The following is a 16,428-nucleotide window of genomic DNA, read 5'->3' on the forward strand; positions in this document are numbered from 1 at the left end:
GGAAAGCAATTCAGGGAGAGCAGACATTTAGATTGACTACGATTATCACATTGGAGAGATGGTTGGTAATAAACGTCTGTTTTCCTCCAAAAATATGGTGACAACAGGCATAAGAAATGCAACCTTAATAATTGAGAAATCAAGCTGTTTGCCCACAAATGGAAACTTCATTACATTGCTGACTTTTACCATTAGAGAAAAAAAATGATGTCAGTTCATTGTCCTCTTCCCACCATCCCCAGATCTAAAAGAGAAGGACCGAATCAGACAGAGCTTTTAAAAGGCATTATATTTGTATCTAAGGAGCTCATGCCATAGAGAAAGAGGACAGGCAGAGAGGATAAATCCAGGGAAATATAACACTGTGTATGGAAGGTTGAAGTCAGACAACCTAATATCCATTTCCAGTTCCTCCAGTGACCTTGGGCACGTCGTTTAACTTCCTGATAGCCAACGTCTTCATCTGCATGCTGTTTGTTTATGGAATGAATACAATTTCTCAGAAGTGGCCATGAAAATGATTCTGCTGGGTAGATTCTATTCTCCCACTGGCTTCCAGTGTATTTGTTAACTGTAAACAATTCTTCAAAAAGCAAAAATGAAAATCCCTAGTCACCTAATAAGGTGACAGTATGGTAGCATGTTTAGTTTAAAATCATGATCGGATTGCTTGGTCCTTCCTGAACTTCTAGGAGTGCCTCCCATGCTGAGGGAAAATTTGATTCCAAATTTAAGGGTTTAATTTAGAACTAAGATTTTAGTCTTTTATGCTGTTGGACTATAATAATATTTTTCATTAATTCTAATCTGTAGGTTCTCCAAAACTGCCATCACGGATTGAGGTGTGTCATCATTGGAAAAGCGATAAAGAGTAGGAGAGGTCTCTTTTTCTGCTATACCAAAATGAAGAATGTCATGCCTGACATTCCTGGGCCTGAATCATAGAGGAAAAAAAAATACAAAAGCCAAATCAAATCCATCATGAAGCCTAGCTCTGGCAATGGTCACCAGCCCGGAAATTTTAACTCATGGGAATCTGTAAAGTTAGTAATGCAGATGGGTGTGTGTCGTTGCCACTCTTCCAAAACACCACAAGGAAGTAGTATCTTTACCTTTACAAAGGTGGCACCAATCACATTCAGTGTACTCTTACTAATTATCTGCACTGATACCAGTACTATGGCCACCATTAAAAGTTCTGATTGGCAATAATGTAAATTTTTGACACAAGAATGGGGAAACAAAATTATTATTACATATTCATGGTTTTTCAGTAGATGAAAAGTTTCCAAAAATAAGATGCATATGGGGAAATGTGAAAAACTCCACAGTGGTGGTATGACAGAGGACAATGGTCACTGACCACCTAGGTCCTCAATTTGCTCCAATACAGGCAGTTTTAGCTGCTTATAAACCAAAGGCTCAGCTAGATGGTGCCTTTTAAATTTTTAGTTTATTTTAAAAATAAAACTCTTAGGGAACTATGCTATGGTTGCCCTTTATAATTAGGGAATAGATTTCATGTTTTTATCTCTGACTTCACAATTTATTTGGGACGACTAAGGATGGAATTTCTAACCCAGGTGAATTTTAAAATGTAATTTGAGTAGTCATACTAGTTTGCTGCTTGGAGAAGTTTGCTTGATGTGAAACCTACAGTAGGATGCCAAAGTCAACAACTGGAGGAAAATAAAAGCATGGTTTTGTAGTAAGCCTCTTGTGGAACTGCTTGGCAAGCTATCAAAGAAGTGATGTCAGTACTTTTTTTTTTTTTTAATGCATGCAAAGAAAAAAAAACTTTCTAAATACTAGGACAAAGAGAAGTGAAAGCAAAATGGGTAAGGTAAACGATAGCTCTATTTTCAGCTTATCCACGAGATCATGTATGCCAAAGGATCAGAAGCCCTGGAGTCTGCCTTGTCTGCAAGTTCTACAGCCATGCGTCTTGTATTGGGCCCTACAAAACTCCAGGACCTACCTCCAGTTGTGGTCAATTTGATTTACTAGCTGGAGTTCAAGATTCTTTTACAACACTAAAGAGTATACCAAATATCGATTGGTTAAAAAAAGTTCAAACTTGAGTTAGTTCCCAAAAGGAATAGTCAGAACAGGGTATTAATGGGGATTAATGATGGCACTGTGGTTCGATATTAGCAAAAGACCAGGGTTAAAAATAAATGTGGCTATCTCAAGGGAAGCAGGAAAGTCCAGGCTGGCAACAGTATAAAGACTAGAATTTTAAAATACGAAACTATGTTGACATTTCTTTCCTCTGTCTCTTTCCAAAATTTCCCAATATTATCACATTATTAATATTAATGTTATTAATACTGTTATTGAATTATGCCCCTAGAGGAACAAATTACCCCCAACTACATTTTCCTGTAGTGCTTTTGGCAACTGGCTCTTCGGGTATAATTTCCACCTCAGAGAAGGGTTTCCATGAATAATAGCATAGTTTATTATTGCTGTGGGCCCTTGTCAGCCTTTCTTCTAGCTCTTTGTCCAATATCCCAAAACTTGCTAGGCCAGTGTTTAGTCCTGGGAAAACTCCATGCAAAGCTTGAGAGAGTTGGTTTCCCATACAACCCTATGCTTATTTCATCAGAGAATATGCCATGTTGTGTTGACATATTCTACTCATCGGCCTGTCTTTTCTATTAGACTGTTAGGTCTTTGAAGGTGGACATTATGTTTTGTCTACACTGTACCTGAGTATCTAGACTCGTAGGTTCTCAAAGGTTCCCAACAAATACTTGTTGAATGAATGAGTTAACATTGAGTGTTTTACTACTATCTGCACCATCATAACAATCACTACCACCATCACCAACATGGTCATCCCATGACCATAATCATCACCACCAACATCATTGGCACCATCGTCAACAACCAATACCACCATCAAACAATATTTGGTGCTTATCCTCTTTGGAACTCTCTCCTGAGGGACCCAATGCCTCTAGCTATTTAGAATTTTCTGGTTTACACCTTTTTTCATTTATTCATTTCATTTTTTCATTTATTCCCTTTTTCATTTATTCATTTATTCTGGATGTTCTGGATGCCATTTGCTTGGTGGTGGTGGTGGTGGTTGTTTTCCCTAGGAGACAGCTACTTAACTTGATGTTGTAATTGTGTTATAGTACTAACGTGTTGGTAGTGGCCTTCTAAGGTAATATGATCTGACAGCAAGAACACTGTTTACTTCCAGTTCAGCCATTTATTTGTTACGTGACCTTAAGGGACATCATTTCCAAGGGCTTCTTCCCCTATCAGACGCCTGGAGAGTCTTGCAGATTTTATGTACTGGTACTGTGTGCATTTCAACACAGATTTTCTGTTGATAAACTCTCAACCCAAAAGAGGGAACCTGTATGGAGGTGAAATATTAGGAATTTCACAGAAAATAAGCAAGTGGTATCCACAACAGTGGCCACTCAACCAGCAGTGTATCTCCCTGGAGAGCTTCTCCGCCAGATCCAGTCAGTCGTGGGACAGGTAGCCTAACCACCCAGCTGCCAGGCTATACTATCATTGCCTTTCCCCTTTCCCATAACTGTGCTGTTTTTGTCTCAGATGGCATAACACACTGTTCGGATAGTCTGACAGAGGCTCAGAGTCCATGTCTGGTTTCTTCACAGTGATTCAAGGCCAGCAATGGGATGCTTTATTAATGCCCTGTGAGCAAAATGAATTTTCAGAAGGCACAAAGCATCCTTCTACAATTTTCCTGGCACATTTCCTGTCAATTGTTCTGGTGGGGCCTGTCACATCAGATTTGAGGTAGAAAGAAAACAACAAGCACACAATGTAATTTAAAGGAGAAAGTATAACTTTGGGCAAGTTTCTTCTTTTTTCTAATTTCCTCTATTTAAAATTTTTCTCTCTTCAGTCAGTTTGCAGTGTGGCTTTGGTAAAATGTACCACTAAGTATTTAGAAGGGCCTAAATAAAAGTCAGCTTATGTAAGGTTATAACATCTCAGACCCAATGCACCAACAATGAGATATAGGACTTTTAGACTTTCTTTCTCTTGCGAAAATCCAGTAGCCCAAGGCTGTCCAGATTGTCATAAACTTTTCTAGTTTTCACATCAAAGTGAAATAACAGCAACTCAAAATGAGGACAAAATAAGATACTGAATTTATAAAGGAAAAAAACAGAAGAAAGGAGAATATTGGTTTGAAGAATAAAAGGATATATGTGCTACCACTGGGAATAGCAAACGTGGTTTGAGCAGAGAGACAAAATTTGTTTTAAGAATGAAGTGAGGCCTGGAGAGGTTGAGTGATTTGTCCTGAGTCACATAGTAAGTTAGTGGTAGAGTCAGAGCTGAGGGTTCTGATCTGACATGGGCCAGAGCTCTTCTCATATGATGCTACCTCCACTTTTGTTTCAGTAGAGAAACGAAAACCAGCAGGTGTTGATTTTTTTAAATAGATTTTATTTATGTATTTGATAGAAAGAGTGAGCGAGAGAAAGCATGAGCAGGTCGGTGAGTGGGGGAGGTGCAGAGGGAGAGGAAGAAGCAGACTCCCTGCCAAGCAGGGACCCCAGTGTGGAGCTCAATCCCAGGATGCCAAATTCAGGATCAGAGCTGAAGACAGACGCTTAAACAACTGAACCAACCAGATTTCCTGAAAAGCAGCAGGTTTTGAATGAGGTAAGGAGGGTGAGAGGAGAAGGTTATGTCCATTGCATAGACTGGGAAACTGAATCACAGGAAGGTTTAGTGCTGTGGTCCTCACTGGGGATAGTTCTGACCCCCAGGGAACATTTGGAAATATCTGAAGCCATTCCTGGTTGTCACAACAGGTGGGTGGAAGGTGCTACTGTCATCTCTAGGGTAGAAGCCAGTATGCAGCTAGAATCCTCTTGTGCCCAGACCAGCCCCGACAACAAGGAACTATCCAAGGTCATCGACACTGGACAATAAAGATTTTTATCTGGGGATTATGCCCTCAACATCCAGATTCATAATACTATTATTATCATTAGAAATTTTTCACACCTGAATTATTGTCTGTACTCATTTAGCATTACACACCCACCAACTCCCTGCAAATCCCTGCGATCTTCAGTGCTAGACTTTGTCATGACCACAGTAGGCAAACTTGTCTTTGGGGTCTCAGTCATCTGCTCCTGCCTCTTGTTGCTACTGGGGCCTCTTCAGGTTGCTCATTCCAACTCCTTTGTGGCAGAAGTTGATCCCAGGAAACTGAACTGAAGTCAGTGCCGTACCTCTCCCAGAGAATTTGCATGTCACCATGTCTGGCTGTTCTAGCACTGGTATCCTGTGAAAGCAATTTCCAGCCTTTGTGATCAGGCTGGGCAGATATATAAGAAGAATTCCTAAAATACCCAGCAGCAGCCTCTGTTCTTCCTGCCGACGAGGCCAGCCCCCTGAGAAACCAGGCACAGGCTCCTCTGCCTTGGCATCGATGTTTTGATTGGACTCAAGCAAATTCAGAGCATTTTCTTTCTGGGCTTTCTTAACACATCTCATATTTTAAGGCAAATTTTTGAGAAATTTGAGGGGGATCTTTGTTTTGTTTTTCTTTCAGTCTTTGTTTGACTTCACTCAACAATTTCAGGATAGATATCTAAAATTTGTGAACAGGAGAGGAGCTGCCTAAATGACCAGAATTTTCAGAGGCTCAATATTTCACTTTCTAAAATCATTATAACTGAATAGATTTTGAAAAGATTTACAGAGCTCTTCTAAGGATTAAAGGAGAAAATGGATATGAAAAGGCTTTGAAAACTATCAAACATGTGTTTTGTGTATGTACAACAATGGGGGTGGAAACAACTACTGTCCAAAATAACCCAGGATTAAACAATCAACAAAATTTAAAGAAAACATTCAGAATGGGAGAAGATATTTGCAAATGACATATCTGATAAAGGGCTAGTATCCAAAATCATAAAGAATTTATCAAACTCAGTACCCCCTGAAATAATCTAGTTAAAAAATGGGCAGAAGACATGAACAGACATTTTTCCAAAGAAGATATTCATATGGGTAACAGACACATGAAAAGATGCTCATCATCAGGGAAATACAAATTAAAACTACAATGAGATATCACCTCACACGTATCATAATGGCTAAAATCAACAATACAGGAAACAACAGATGTTCGTGAAGATATGGAGAAAGAGAAAGAAACAAAGAGAAAATTTGTTTTTTTAGAAAAGCAACTCTCAAATTGTTGGTGGGGATGCAAATTAGTACAGCCACTGCAAAAAACAATATGAAGTTTCCCCAAAAGGTTAAAAATAAAGCTACTTGATGATCCAGCAATTGTACTACTAGGTATTTATGCAAAGGATACAAAAATACTGATTCAAAGGGACACATGTACCCAGATGTTTATAGCAACATTATCAATAACAATCAAATTATGGAAAGAGCCCAAATGTCCATTGACTAATGAGTGGATAAAGAAGATGTGGTATGTATAATGAAATATTACTCAGCCATCTAAAAGAATGAATTCTTGCCATTTGCAGTGATGTAGATGGAGCTAGAGTGTCTTATGCTAAGGGAAATGAGTCAGTCAGAGAAATACAAATACCATATGATTTAATTCATATGTGGAATTTAAGAAACAAAACAGATGAGGGTACGGAAAGGGTGGAAAAGAGAGAGGCAAACCATAACTGACTCTTAGCTATAGAGAAACACACTGATGGTTGATGGAAGGGAGGTAGGAGGAGGATGAGCTAAATGGGTGATGGGTATTGAGGGCACTTGATGTGATAAGCACTGGGTGTTATATGTAAGTAACGAATCATTAAATTCTATTTCTGAAACCTATATCACACTACATGTTAACTAACTAGAATTTAAATAAAAACTTGAAACAAAACCAAAACCAAAACCAAACCAAACCAAAACAAAACAGCACAGAGTAGGGCCTCTGTCCCCTAATGCCCAAGACTACTCCATTCAAAAATAAAGCCAACCCAAACCAAACCAGCCCTCCCCTCCTATCCCCATAGATTCTGTCTAGTTCTAAATCTTATACTTGGGTTATGGATTTTCAAAATTAGAACTCCATAGGCTTTTTGTAACTAATAACACTCAAGGCAATTTGCATTAAGATTGTGTGCTTAACACAAGATTCTACCGCTTCTACTTGGTTAGATGCCACTAGAGAAAGTATTGGGTTAGCTGCTTTATGTTTACTTCCCTCTTGCAGTGGCTTGTGTTAGGCAGTGATTTTTAGATTAGTAAAAATATTCACAATGTGTGAGTAAGCTTAGGCAGGTGAGCATGCCATTTCAGAATGCTAAAGAAGGTATTAGTTCATATTTAATCACTGAGAGCTGTTTTTTCCTTCTCACTGCAAACCTACAATGGTAACTTCAAAGAAAAAGAAAAATGGGAATCTTGCCTGGGAAACAGGAATAGCAGTGATCATTTACAGGTCTAATAAATATTGTAATAAATAGTTACTATAAAGAAATTCCTAAGTTCCTTAGAATTAACCATCTTTTCATTCTACAATGTGAACTAACTACAAAAAAACAAAGTTGTCTTAAGAGATCGGCTTTGTCTAAATTTACATGTCGCTTAGCCACCAATAAAAAACAGCACTTCTTAAAAGCTAACAGAAATTATATTTCACATAATTCTCATTCTAATATGTTTGCATGAACAATATTGATTTTATTTAACTCCAACCAAACTCAAAGACAAAATTCTTCCAGAGAGAGAATTTGTTTTATAGAAAACTTAAGGAAATTAATAAGATAGACTTATTTTTTTTCTCAGTCTTTGTATGAAATAGTATCCTGCTTAGTGTTTCCTCAGGAATATTCTGCTCACCAACCAGATTTGGTATGCTTTAATGCACCAAAGGCAGGATCCATATGCTGTATTTATCAGGACAGTCCAGGACTACACAGGACCTGGGCATCACATTTTATCCACTTGACCACCTGACCACAAACCTTCCTATTAATGATAATTCTATTCCCTTTCCTAGGAGCTATTCCATTGCAGGATCTCTGCATTCTTGAAGCTGTTTCAGGATCTCCTATAGAGAGCAGCATGGAAGGAAGAAATTGTCTAGATTGGGAATCTGCAGACCTGAGTTTCAGCTGAGGCTTTGTCACTGACAAACTTTTATCACCTTGTTTCCTAACTTGTAAAATGGTATGCATAATGTCTTCCCTACTTATCTCACGCAATTAATGTGAAGAATTAACTACAAACTATAAGCTAAACTAACTTTCATAAACTATAAAGCCCTATCGTGAGGTATTATTATAATAGAAGCTAGGATTTAGACTCATTTACTTCTTTATTCTTACAGTGGGTGTGAAAATGGAGAAAAGCTATATATTGTAATTTTTTCTCTCTCTCTCTTTTTCTCTTTTTTTTTTTTTTTTTTTGGTGCTCCTTGATGTTTCTTTGTTTGATCAATAGATTATAGTTGTTGACATTTTGTCATGGTCACTCCTCAGTCCCAAGGCAAGAGAGTCTAAGAATAAGTGGTCTGTGGTATCATGTCATCTATCACCATTTGTCTGAAGCCAAAGAAACATATAGTACTGAGATAAGATTTTGTTTCATAGCATTTGACAAGTCCAGGGAATTCAAATAAAAGTTCAAGTATAAGTCATCATTTCAACAACTCTTAATGAACTGGCATCTATACTGAGGCAAATGATGTGTAATCAACATAGTAATCAGTAATTGCTTACCATTGCAGACCCAACACGGCTGACTTTGATGGGATTCCCTCTACCAGAAAGATCCATCTGTGCTTTGTCCATCACATACAGGCAAGCGTCAAGGATGCCATCTTCAAACTATTTGGGAAAAATTAAAAAATAAAATGAAAAATATAAAGAAAGAAAAAAAAGAGAATCTATTTAATGTCCATTCTGCAAGCCCAACATTCTCTGCCAAAAAAAAAAAAAAAAGGAAAGCACATCCTTGATGTTTAGAGGTGCGCATTTCCTATAATCACCCATAATCTTTAGTATGACATATTAAAGTAGGAGGAAGAAAACATCCTCCTTTGTTTTTCAGTAAAATGGATAAAAACTTAAAAGCAAGTTAGATGCTGAGTGAAATAAGTCAAGCAGAGAGAGTCAATTATCATATGGTTTCACTTATTTGTGGAGCATAACAAATAGCATGGAGGACAAGGGGAGTTAGAGAGGAGAAGGGAGTTGGGGTAAATTGGAAGGGGAGGTGAACCATGAGAGACTATGGACTCTGAAAAACAATCTGAGGGATTTGAAGTGGCAGGGGGGGGCGTGGGAGGTCGGGGTACCAGGTGGTGGGTATTATAGAGGGCACGGATTGCATGGAGCACTGGGTCTGGTGAAAAAATAATGATACTGATATGCTGAAAATAAATAAATGAAAAAAAAAAGCAAGTTAGAAACATAAATAGAACTACTGGAGAGCTGGTATACTCAAGGATCATGAACTGACTTGAAGTTCTTCAGAAAACTGTGTTAAGTTAATTTAGAAGATTTCTTCAACATGTGGGCTCTAGTGTCAAAGGCAAAGGAATAAATGATGTACCAAAGTCAGGCCAAAGTTTTGAGACCTCAAAAATAACATAAATCCTTTCACTTCTCAAAAATAAATGGCTCTCAGGTGTGTCATAGGGAGGTATTTCAGACCTGTATACCTTGCATTGATAATAGCAGGACACCTTGTGTCATGAATGATTGTCCAAGTTTTTTCCTCTTTTAAAATAAGGGAGACTCCATGGTCTCTTTATCTTAAAGTCTTAAAAGACTCTACCTTGTAGAACAAGGTAAACTCCTCCAAAGAGAGGGTGGGAAGGTCTAGAGAAAGATTACATTATCAAGGGAACAGATTAGAAGTCAGTTCCATTGCAGGATCTCTCTGTTCTTAAAGATGTTTCAGGACCTCTTACAGAGAGGAGCATGGGAGGCTGTTCATAGTTTGATTTCCTTAGAAAGAACTACTGGCCCCATGCAACACCAGATTTTTTTTTTTTTAAAAAAAGGAACAAGGAAAAAATAGTAATAAAATAGCAAAATGTGGAAATTTCTCGTATATTGGATCTCACTGAATAAGAGATCTGAAAACCTTGTGTATCCACCCACGTACTTGTGACAGAAACCACAATTTTAATGGCTAATTACTATGTAGTTCTTTATTAAATCTAGTTAAAATACCAACTTTCTGGAGACCCTAAACTGATAGTATGGATGTTATAATGTAAGGGCACTAGTTCTTCAGATATGTAAAGAACTCATTATTCTGGTTCTTATTAAGTACCATCTCTCAATCTGTGGGACTTAAAAGAGTGAACTGGAGAGGTAAAGAGATAGTCACAGGACTAGTTGTTTGCCTGCACCATTGCAAACTACTGGCTTGGATATTTGTTTTGACTAAAAGACCCAAATTAAGGGACTCTGGGTGGCAACAGAGACAGATGGGGCTCTGCTCAAGGGTGTCTACCCAAAGGCTACTCAGCATGCTGGCTGAGGAAAACCCTGATCACTTGGAATTCTTTCCCTCTCTTCCCTGTTACCCATCTTGGTGTCTTCTTTCCTTATTAGCTCTCTATAAAATGTTACTTTGGGGACACAAATAGAATCACACCTAAACATTAGGAATTAGGGCACTAGACAATAGGCAGTATCATGGGTTGTATGTTATTCAGGAGGGGAAGACTTGTAACCAGGGAGCCAGGCTGGGATCCAAAAACAGGAGAAGAGCACACAGATGATTAGCTTGGTAGGACATCAGAAGTGCAGGTGACCAAGGCTGAGCACTGGGCATGCAATTCTCAGGAGTCCAGGTGGAGAAGTGGGTTGTAAAGTCAGGCAGACAAGACAAGAACTAGTGATGACATTGATCCCAGTGGGCAGGCTGGATCAGGGGTAAGGGAGGCAGGGAAAGCTCACATGGAAGTCAAAAGAAGGCATCAGAAACCAAGAAAATATGACGCAACCTGGTGAGGCCAGGTTCCATGAAATCTACCATCCTGGATACGCAGGGCAATGGTGCACAATCCCAGTCATCTCATCCAAACTCTGAGAAATGACACACTCATCTTTTCTTATGTTGCTAATGAAGGGTCTTCGCTGAATCACAGGACATACATTCTTAGGGGAATATGGCAGAAAAATCAGTCACTTTTTACATTGTTAGAGATATCCAACTGAAATAGTTTTGATTATTGAATATCTTAAATGGAATACTATTTATTACTTTATATCCAAACAGTAATGTGAGATTCTAGTTGATAAAATGTCTCAAAGTAAAAGTCCAGTGGGCCCTCCTTTGATGAAATGGTGATAGTCTTTTCTAATTCTAATTTCTAATTTTCTAGGATCTTATACTAACAACAATTTAAAAAAGGGGATTTCTTTGAGTTGAGCACACACCTTACAGTATCCTTTGCAACAGCATCAAAACACTTTTCCTTATAAGAAGAGGAAAAAACCTATTCCGTGTTGAAGAACAAGTTCTAAGGTAATGAGATTTGACTGTACTGGATGCCAAGCATTTCTCACTAGAATGCTATGTTATCCATAGAATCTCTGATCTCAGTAACCTTGTAATACCTGAAGATACGTGCTTTCAGCGGATAAATTACGTAGTTGCCTTTTGAAGTCTCTGCTCCTGTGCTGTCAGCCTTGGAGTCTCAGATCCTCAAATGCAGGAAATTGTGTATGTCTGATATCAACATATGGCCTTGTAGTGATACATGTGACAAAAAAATATTAAGGAAAAATGTCCTTGACAATGACAAATGTTAAATGGCTCACCTGACCATAGCTCCAGCTTCTACTCTTGATGTCATTGAAGTCTCCATAAAAAATAACCCCGATGTCATTCAGGACATATTCTTCCTTTTCTTTCTCATCATCCAGGTACACAGCATCCTCTGTGTCAGAATTCAAAGATAATAACCATTACCAAACCAGACTGCTTTAATATACTTGTAAGTTTGTTCTGGTCCTAAGTGGCATTTTAATCAACTAAATGAAAAACAAAAAAAGTCTTTTGTTTCACTAAAGAGAGCTCATTTCCCGATATGTAATTTCGGCAATGGTGAACCTAATCTGTAGCCAAGATCAGCATCCGAAGGATGACATTTGTCAGAAACCCTGGCTCTTTAAATTCCAAGTAGTACAATTAAATTGACACTTCTCATTAAACATTTTTAAGATTCTGGGACATCAGTAGTTTCAGAATCAGAATTCTGGGATGCAGATACAAATCTGTTACACAGATCGAAAAATAATTTCCAAGCTATTAACATTAATAGGAAACTAGCCGAACCGAAATGTTTAAAAGTCTGGGATGTGTTAGAAGAATCTAGCATGGTCTGTCCCGCCTGGTGTGTGGCCCATCATGGACAGGAGGAGACAGGCTGGGGGTCATCTCCTACCAGTGAGCAATCCTTGTGGATGTGCTGGTAAGTATGTGTGTCTGACCAGCCTTCCAAGTCAGCTTCTTCCACTGCAAGGACTTTTCTCCCTGTGGCCATAATCTCAGTAAGGCCACGCTCCCCATCTGCCCGCTTCATAATTAGCCTGATATTTATTTCCAGGTCAGGTATGAAAGCCGCAAAAGCATCACTAACAAAGGCAGGACCATACAGGTACACTCAGGTAAATTTGCATGGCTGGAATAGGGAGACATTTGACTCTGACTGGGGACATGGTTTATTATGTTTCTGGCTCCCTATTACCTTTTTGGAGTCGTTTCCTCCTCATTCTGTAAGACTTTTATCATTTTCTTTGGAATAGATGTCAACCTTGGCTGCATATTAGAATCATCTGAGTAGATTTTTTTTTTAATTTTTTTTTTTTAGATTTTTTTTTTTTTTTATTTTGACAGAGAGAGATCACAAGCAGGCAGAGAGAGAGAGAGAAGGAAGCAGGCTCCCGGGTGAGCAGAGAGCCCGATGCGGGGCTTGATCCCAGGACCCTGGTATCATGACCTGAGCCGAAGGCAGCGGCTTAACCCACTGAGCCACCCAGGCGCCCCTCATCTGAGTAGATTTAGAAACCTTTGATTCCATCTGGACTGAACTCTAAATTGATTAAATCAGAATTTCTGGGGGCTGGTGGGAAGATCCAGATATCAAGTGTTTGTTTGTTTTTTCCTTTATATAATTTTATTTATTTATTTATTTATTTATTTATTTATTTATTTCAAGCTCTCTAGTGATTCTGATATGCAACCCAAACTGAGAACAAATGCTCTAGCCCTTTGCTATTCAAAAGAATCATTGAAATACCAGTAGTTTAAGCATTACCTGGGAGTTAGTGAGAAATGTAGAGTCTCAGGCCCCAGCTCAAGACCTAAGGAATCACACTCTGCATATTAAGATCTGAAGGGGATTTATGTATACATTAAGGTTTGCAAAGCATGGCTCAGTCCAGCCCATTTAGACCCCCATTCTGGGTTATAATATAGCTGTGATTCAATCTCTTGGAGAATCCTTGGTCTTACTCCTCCCCAGTACTTTCTTATATCTTCCTGTTTCTACTCTCTACCTCTTGCCTACTATTTGGTTGGTTTTCTGCAAACAAACACACACACACACTTACACAGATACTAATATCCAAAAACTTCACATATTTAAAGTATGCAATTTCACAATCAAAATAATATAGTTATCCATCACTGCAAAATTTTCCTGTGTCCCTTCGTAATTCCTCCCTCTGGATTCTCTCTCTAACCTCTCACTCCTTCCAGGGAGCCATTAATCTGCTGTCTGTCATTGCAAATTCATTTGCATTTCTTGGCATTTTATATGAAAAGAATCCTCAGTGTATACTTTTTCGGGGGGCCTAGCATCTTTCATCCAAGCTAGTTATTTGGAAATTCATCGATACCATATCAATAGCTCATTCATCCCAAAGCCATTTCATGTTTCCAGGAAAATCAGAGTCGCACTACAAATGTACTGCAGCCTTCCCTCTTCCCTTGCAGACGTGAGCTCTGAGGCTTCACATTGGCCGTTCAGGGTCCGGAGGTGTATGGCCCCTAAACCAAAGTGAGAGCTTCCTATCTAAGTGGAACAAACCAGAGACGTGACAACTGTGTTCGAGGTCAGTGTTTCTGAGCAAAAGGACCACAAGGAGCCGTAACATCCAATGAGCTTTAATGGGTTGACAAAGATTCTCTTCTTCACCAAACTCTACTCCAGGATCTCCTGAACTCCCCTGCCACTAGATCTTGGCTTTTGGACTTCTCTGTATTGTCTAATTTTAGCATGTCAATTAGGCCAGAATTTCCCATCCTCTATATCTGATCATCCTTGATATCTACTCAGTTTCCTCATCCCTCAGGGGATATCCAATCATCTGGCCTGCCTTCAGCAAGAGTCCTGTTAGGTTGATTTAGGAATCCAGGAACCCCTCTTATCTCTGATGTTTCCCCTTACTAATTTTCCATCCATCAACTTCCAACATGCCCCTTGGCTATAAATTCTCATTTGCCCATGGGATATTTGGAATTGAACCTGGTTCTATATCGAGGTCTCTTTTTCCATGATGCAATAGTACTGAATAAAATGTTTTACCACCTTAAAAAAAAATATGAAAGAACACTTTTAAAAGAAAATCTCATAAGGATGTGTGTGAAGGGGCATTGACCGTTTACATGCATAGTCCTCCACCAGATACAATCAAACGCCCTGGAAAGTAAAGGCCACTTTTGCTTTCATCTTTTCTATAATAGTGGCTTGACTACTGTGACCATTGTGATAAAAAACATCTTAGTCTAGTGGGTTTCAGAGGCCTGTTACTGAGACAGAAATCTCCTCTTAAGATCACTGAGGTCTAGAAGTGCCATTTGGCAATGTGTCTTTAACACGTTTTCATTATAATATGAGATGTTTATAGCCTTGTCCTATAATATATTAGAAATTGGATTGTATTATAGAGCTACTATAATTTAAATGGTTGGTATAAAAATAGATTAATGGGTCAAAATAGAGAGCTTAGAAATAGATGTTACTGTATGCATGTTTCTATGAAATCAATATATGATTAAAAAATACTATAAATTAAAGATGACTGGAGTGTTTATTAAATTCAGCTGAGAAAATTGGCTGGTTGTGAAAAGTAACTTCTCTGTACATCAAAATAAATTGAAAATTAATTTAAAACCTGAATTGAAAAAGAGAAAGCATAAGAAATTTAAAATAAAAATAAAAAATTGAATATTTGGTCTTTAGATGAAAAAGTTTTATCTAAACAAAAATAATAGAAAGAATTTTAAAAAGATCTAAAATTTCTTATTATTTATTTATTTATTTCAGAGGAGAAGAGAGAGTGAGTGTGAGTTGAGGGGTGGGTGGATGGGGCAGAATGAGAGGGAGAGATACAATCTTCAGCAGGTTCCACACCCAGAGCAGAGCCCAATGCAGGCCTTGATCCCACAACCCTGAAATCATGACATGAACTGAACTAAAGAATTGGAAGCCCAACCGACTGAGCCACCCAGATGTCCCTCCATGTTTTTTTAAATATAAATATACCTTTTGAATTTCAGATATAATGTAATTTAAAAGTTCACTAGAGAAATATTTGCAACAACAGAAAACCTTAGCAAATTTTTCTTATACATATAGAATTCCAATAAACTGATGAAAAAATTAAGAAGTGCTTTTTAAAAAGTCAACAAAAGGAAAATGATTTCACAGAGAGGAAATGGAAACAGAAAAAATATATATAAAGACAATTTTAACTGAGTAGTAACCTAAGAAGTGCAAAGGTTTGCAAGTAAATTTTCATCCGCAAAAATATAATTTCAATCTATTTTTATCCTTTTACAGATAATATTTTTTAAGTTGGCTTTAAGGTTTGTTTTTTTTTCTTTGAAGTTTTGACATTTAAACAGTTTGCATCTAGGTGTGGGTCTTTTTTCATTTACTAGGTTTGATATGCTCTGATCCTTTACAGTTTGACAATGTGAGTTTTTCTTTAGCTCTGGGGATTTCTTTCTCCTTTATCTTTGACTGTTTTCTTCTTTTTATTTTTCCTTCTTTTTATTTTTCTGTATTTTCTTATAATAAAATGCCTTTTAGGCAGATATTGAACTTTCCAGATAATCTCCATTGTCTTATCATACATTTATATCTCTCTCTGTCTCTCTCCTTCTTTGTCTGTCTCTCTATATATGATATATACATATATATGTGTTATATAAGAAATATATGTATTATATAAGAATGTATGTTAAGAAAGAATATCATCAGCACTTCCAGAAGAATTGAGGAATTCCTGGAACAAAAAAATGGTTGAATGAAGTATGGTATATAATGAACAGCTATATAAAAAGATTGGAAAGATCTCTATATACTGCTATGGAAGAATATCCAGGATCTCATTAGGCAAAAAAAAAGTGCACAAAAATGTATATAGTTTACTGCTTTTTATTTAAGAAAGAAGG

General features: G+C 37.8%; 1 protein-coding gene across 1 annotated transcript in view; it reads right to left on the reverse strand.

Moving 5' to 3' along the window:
• F13A1 (coagulation factor XIII A chain) overlaps nt 1-16,428 on the reverse strand; it is a 171,775-nt gene that overhangs the window by 83,841 nt on the left and 71,506 nt on the right. Inside the window, exons 5-6 of the mRNA XM_044258396.1 lie at nt 11,784-11,902; nt 8,721-8,828 (exon numbers count right to left, since the gene is read on the reverse strand). Of these exons, the coding sequence (XP_044114331.1) occupies nt 8,721-8,828; nt 11,784-11,902 (227 nt within the window). The remainder of the gene's footprint in view (nt 1-8,720; nt 8,829-11,783; nt 11,903-16,428) is intronic.

The sequence above is a fragment of the Neovison vison genome, chromosome 1 (genome assembly GCF_020171115.1).
Source record: "Neovison vison isolate M4711 chromosome 1, ASM_NN_V1, whole genome shotgun sequence".
In the NCBI taxonomy this organism is placed as follows: Eukaryota; Metazoa; Chordata; class Mammalia; order Carnivora; family Mustelidae; genus Neogale; species Neogale vison.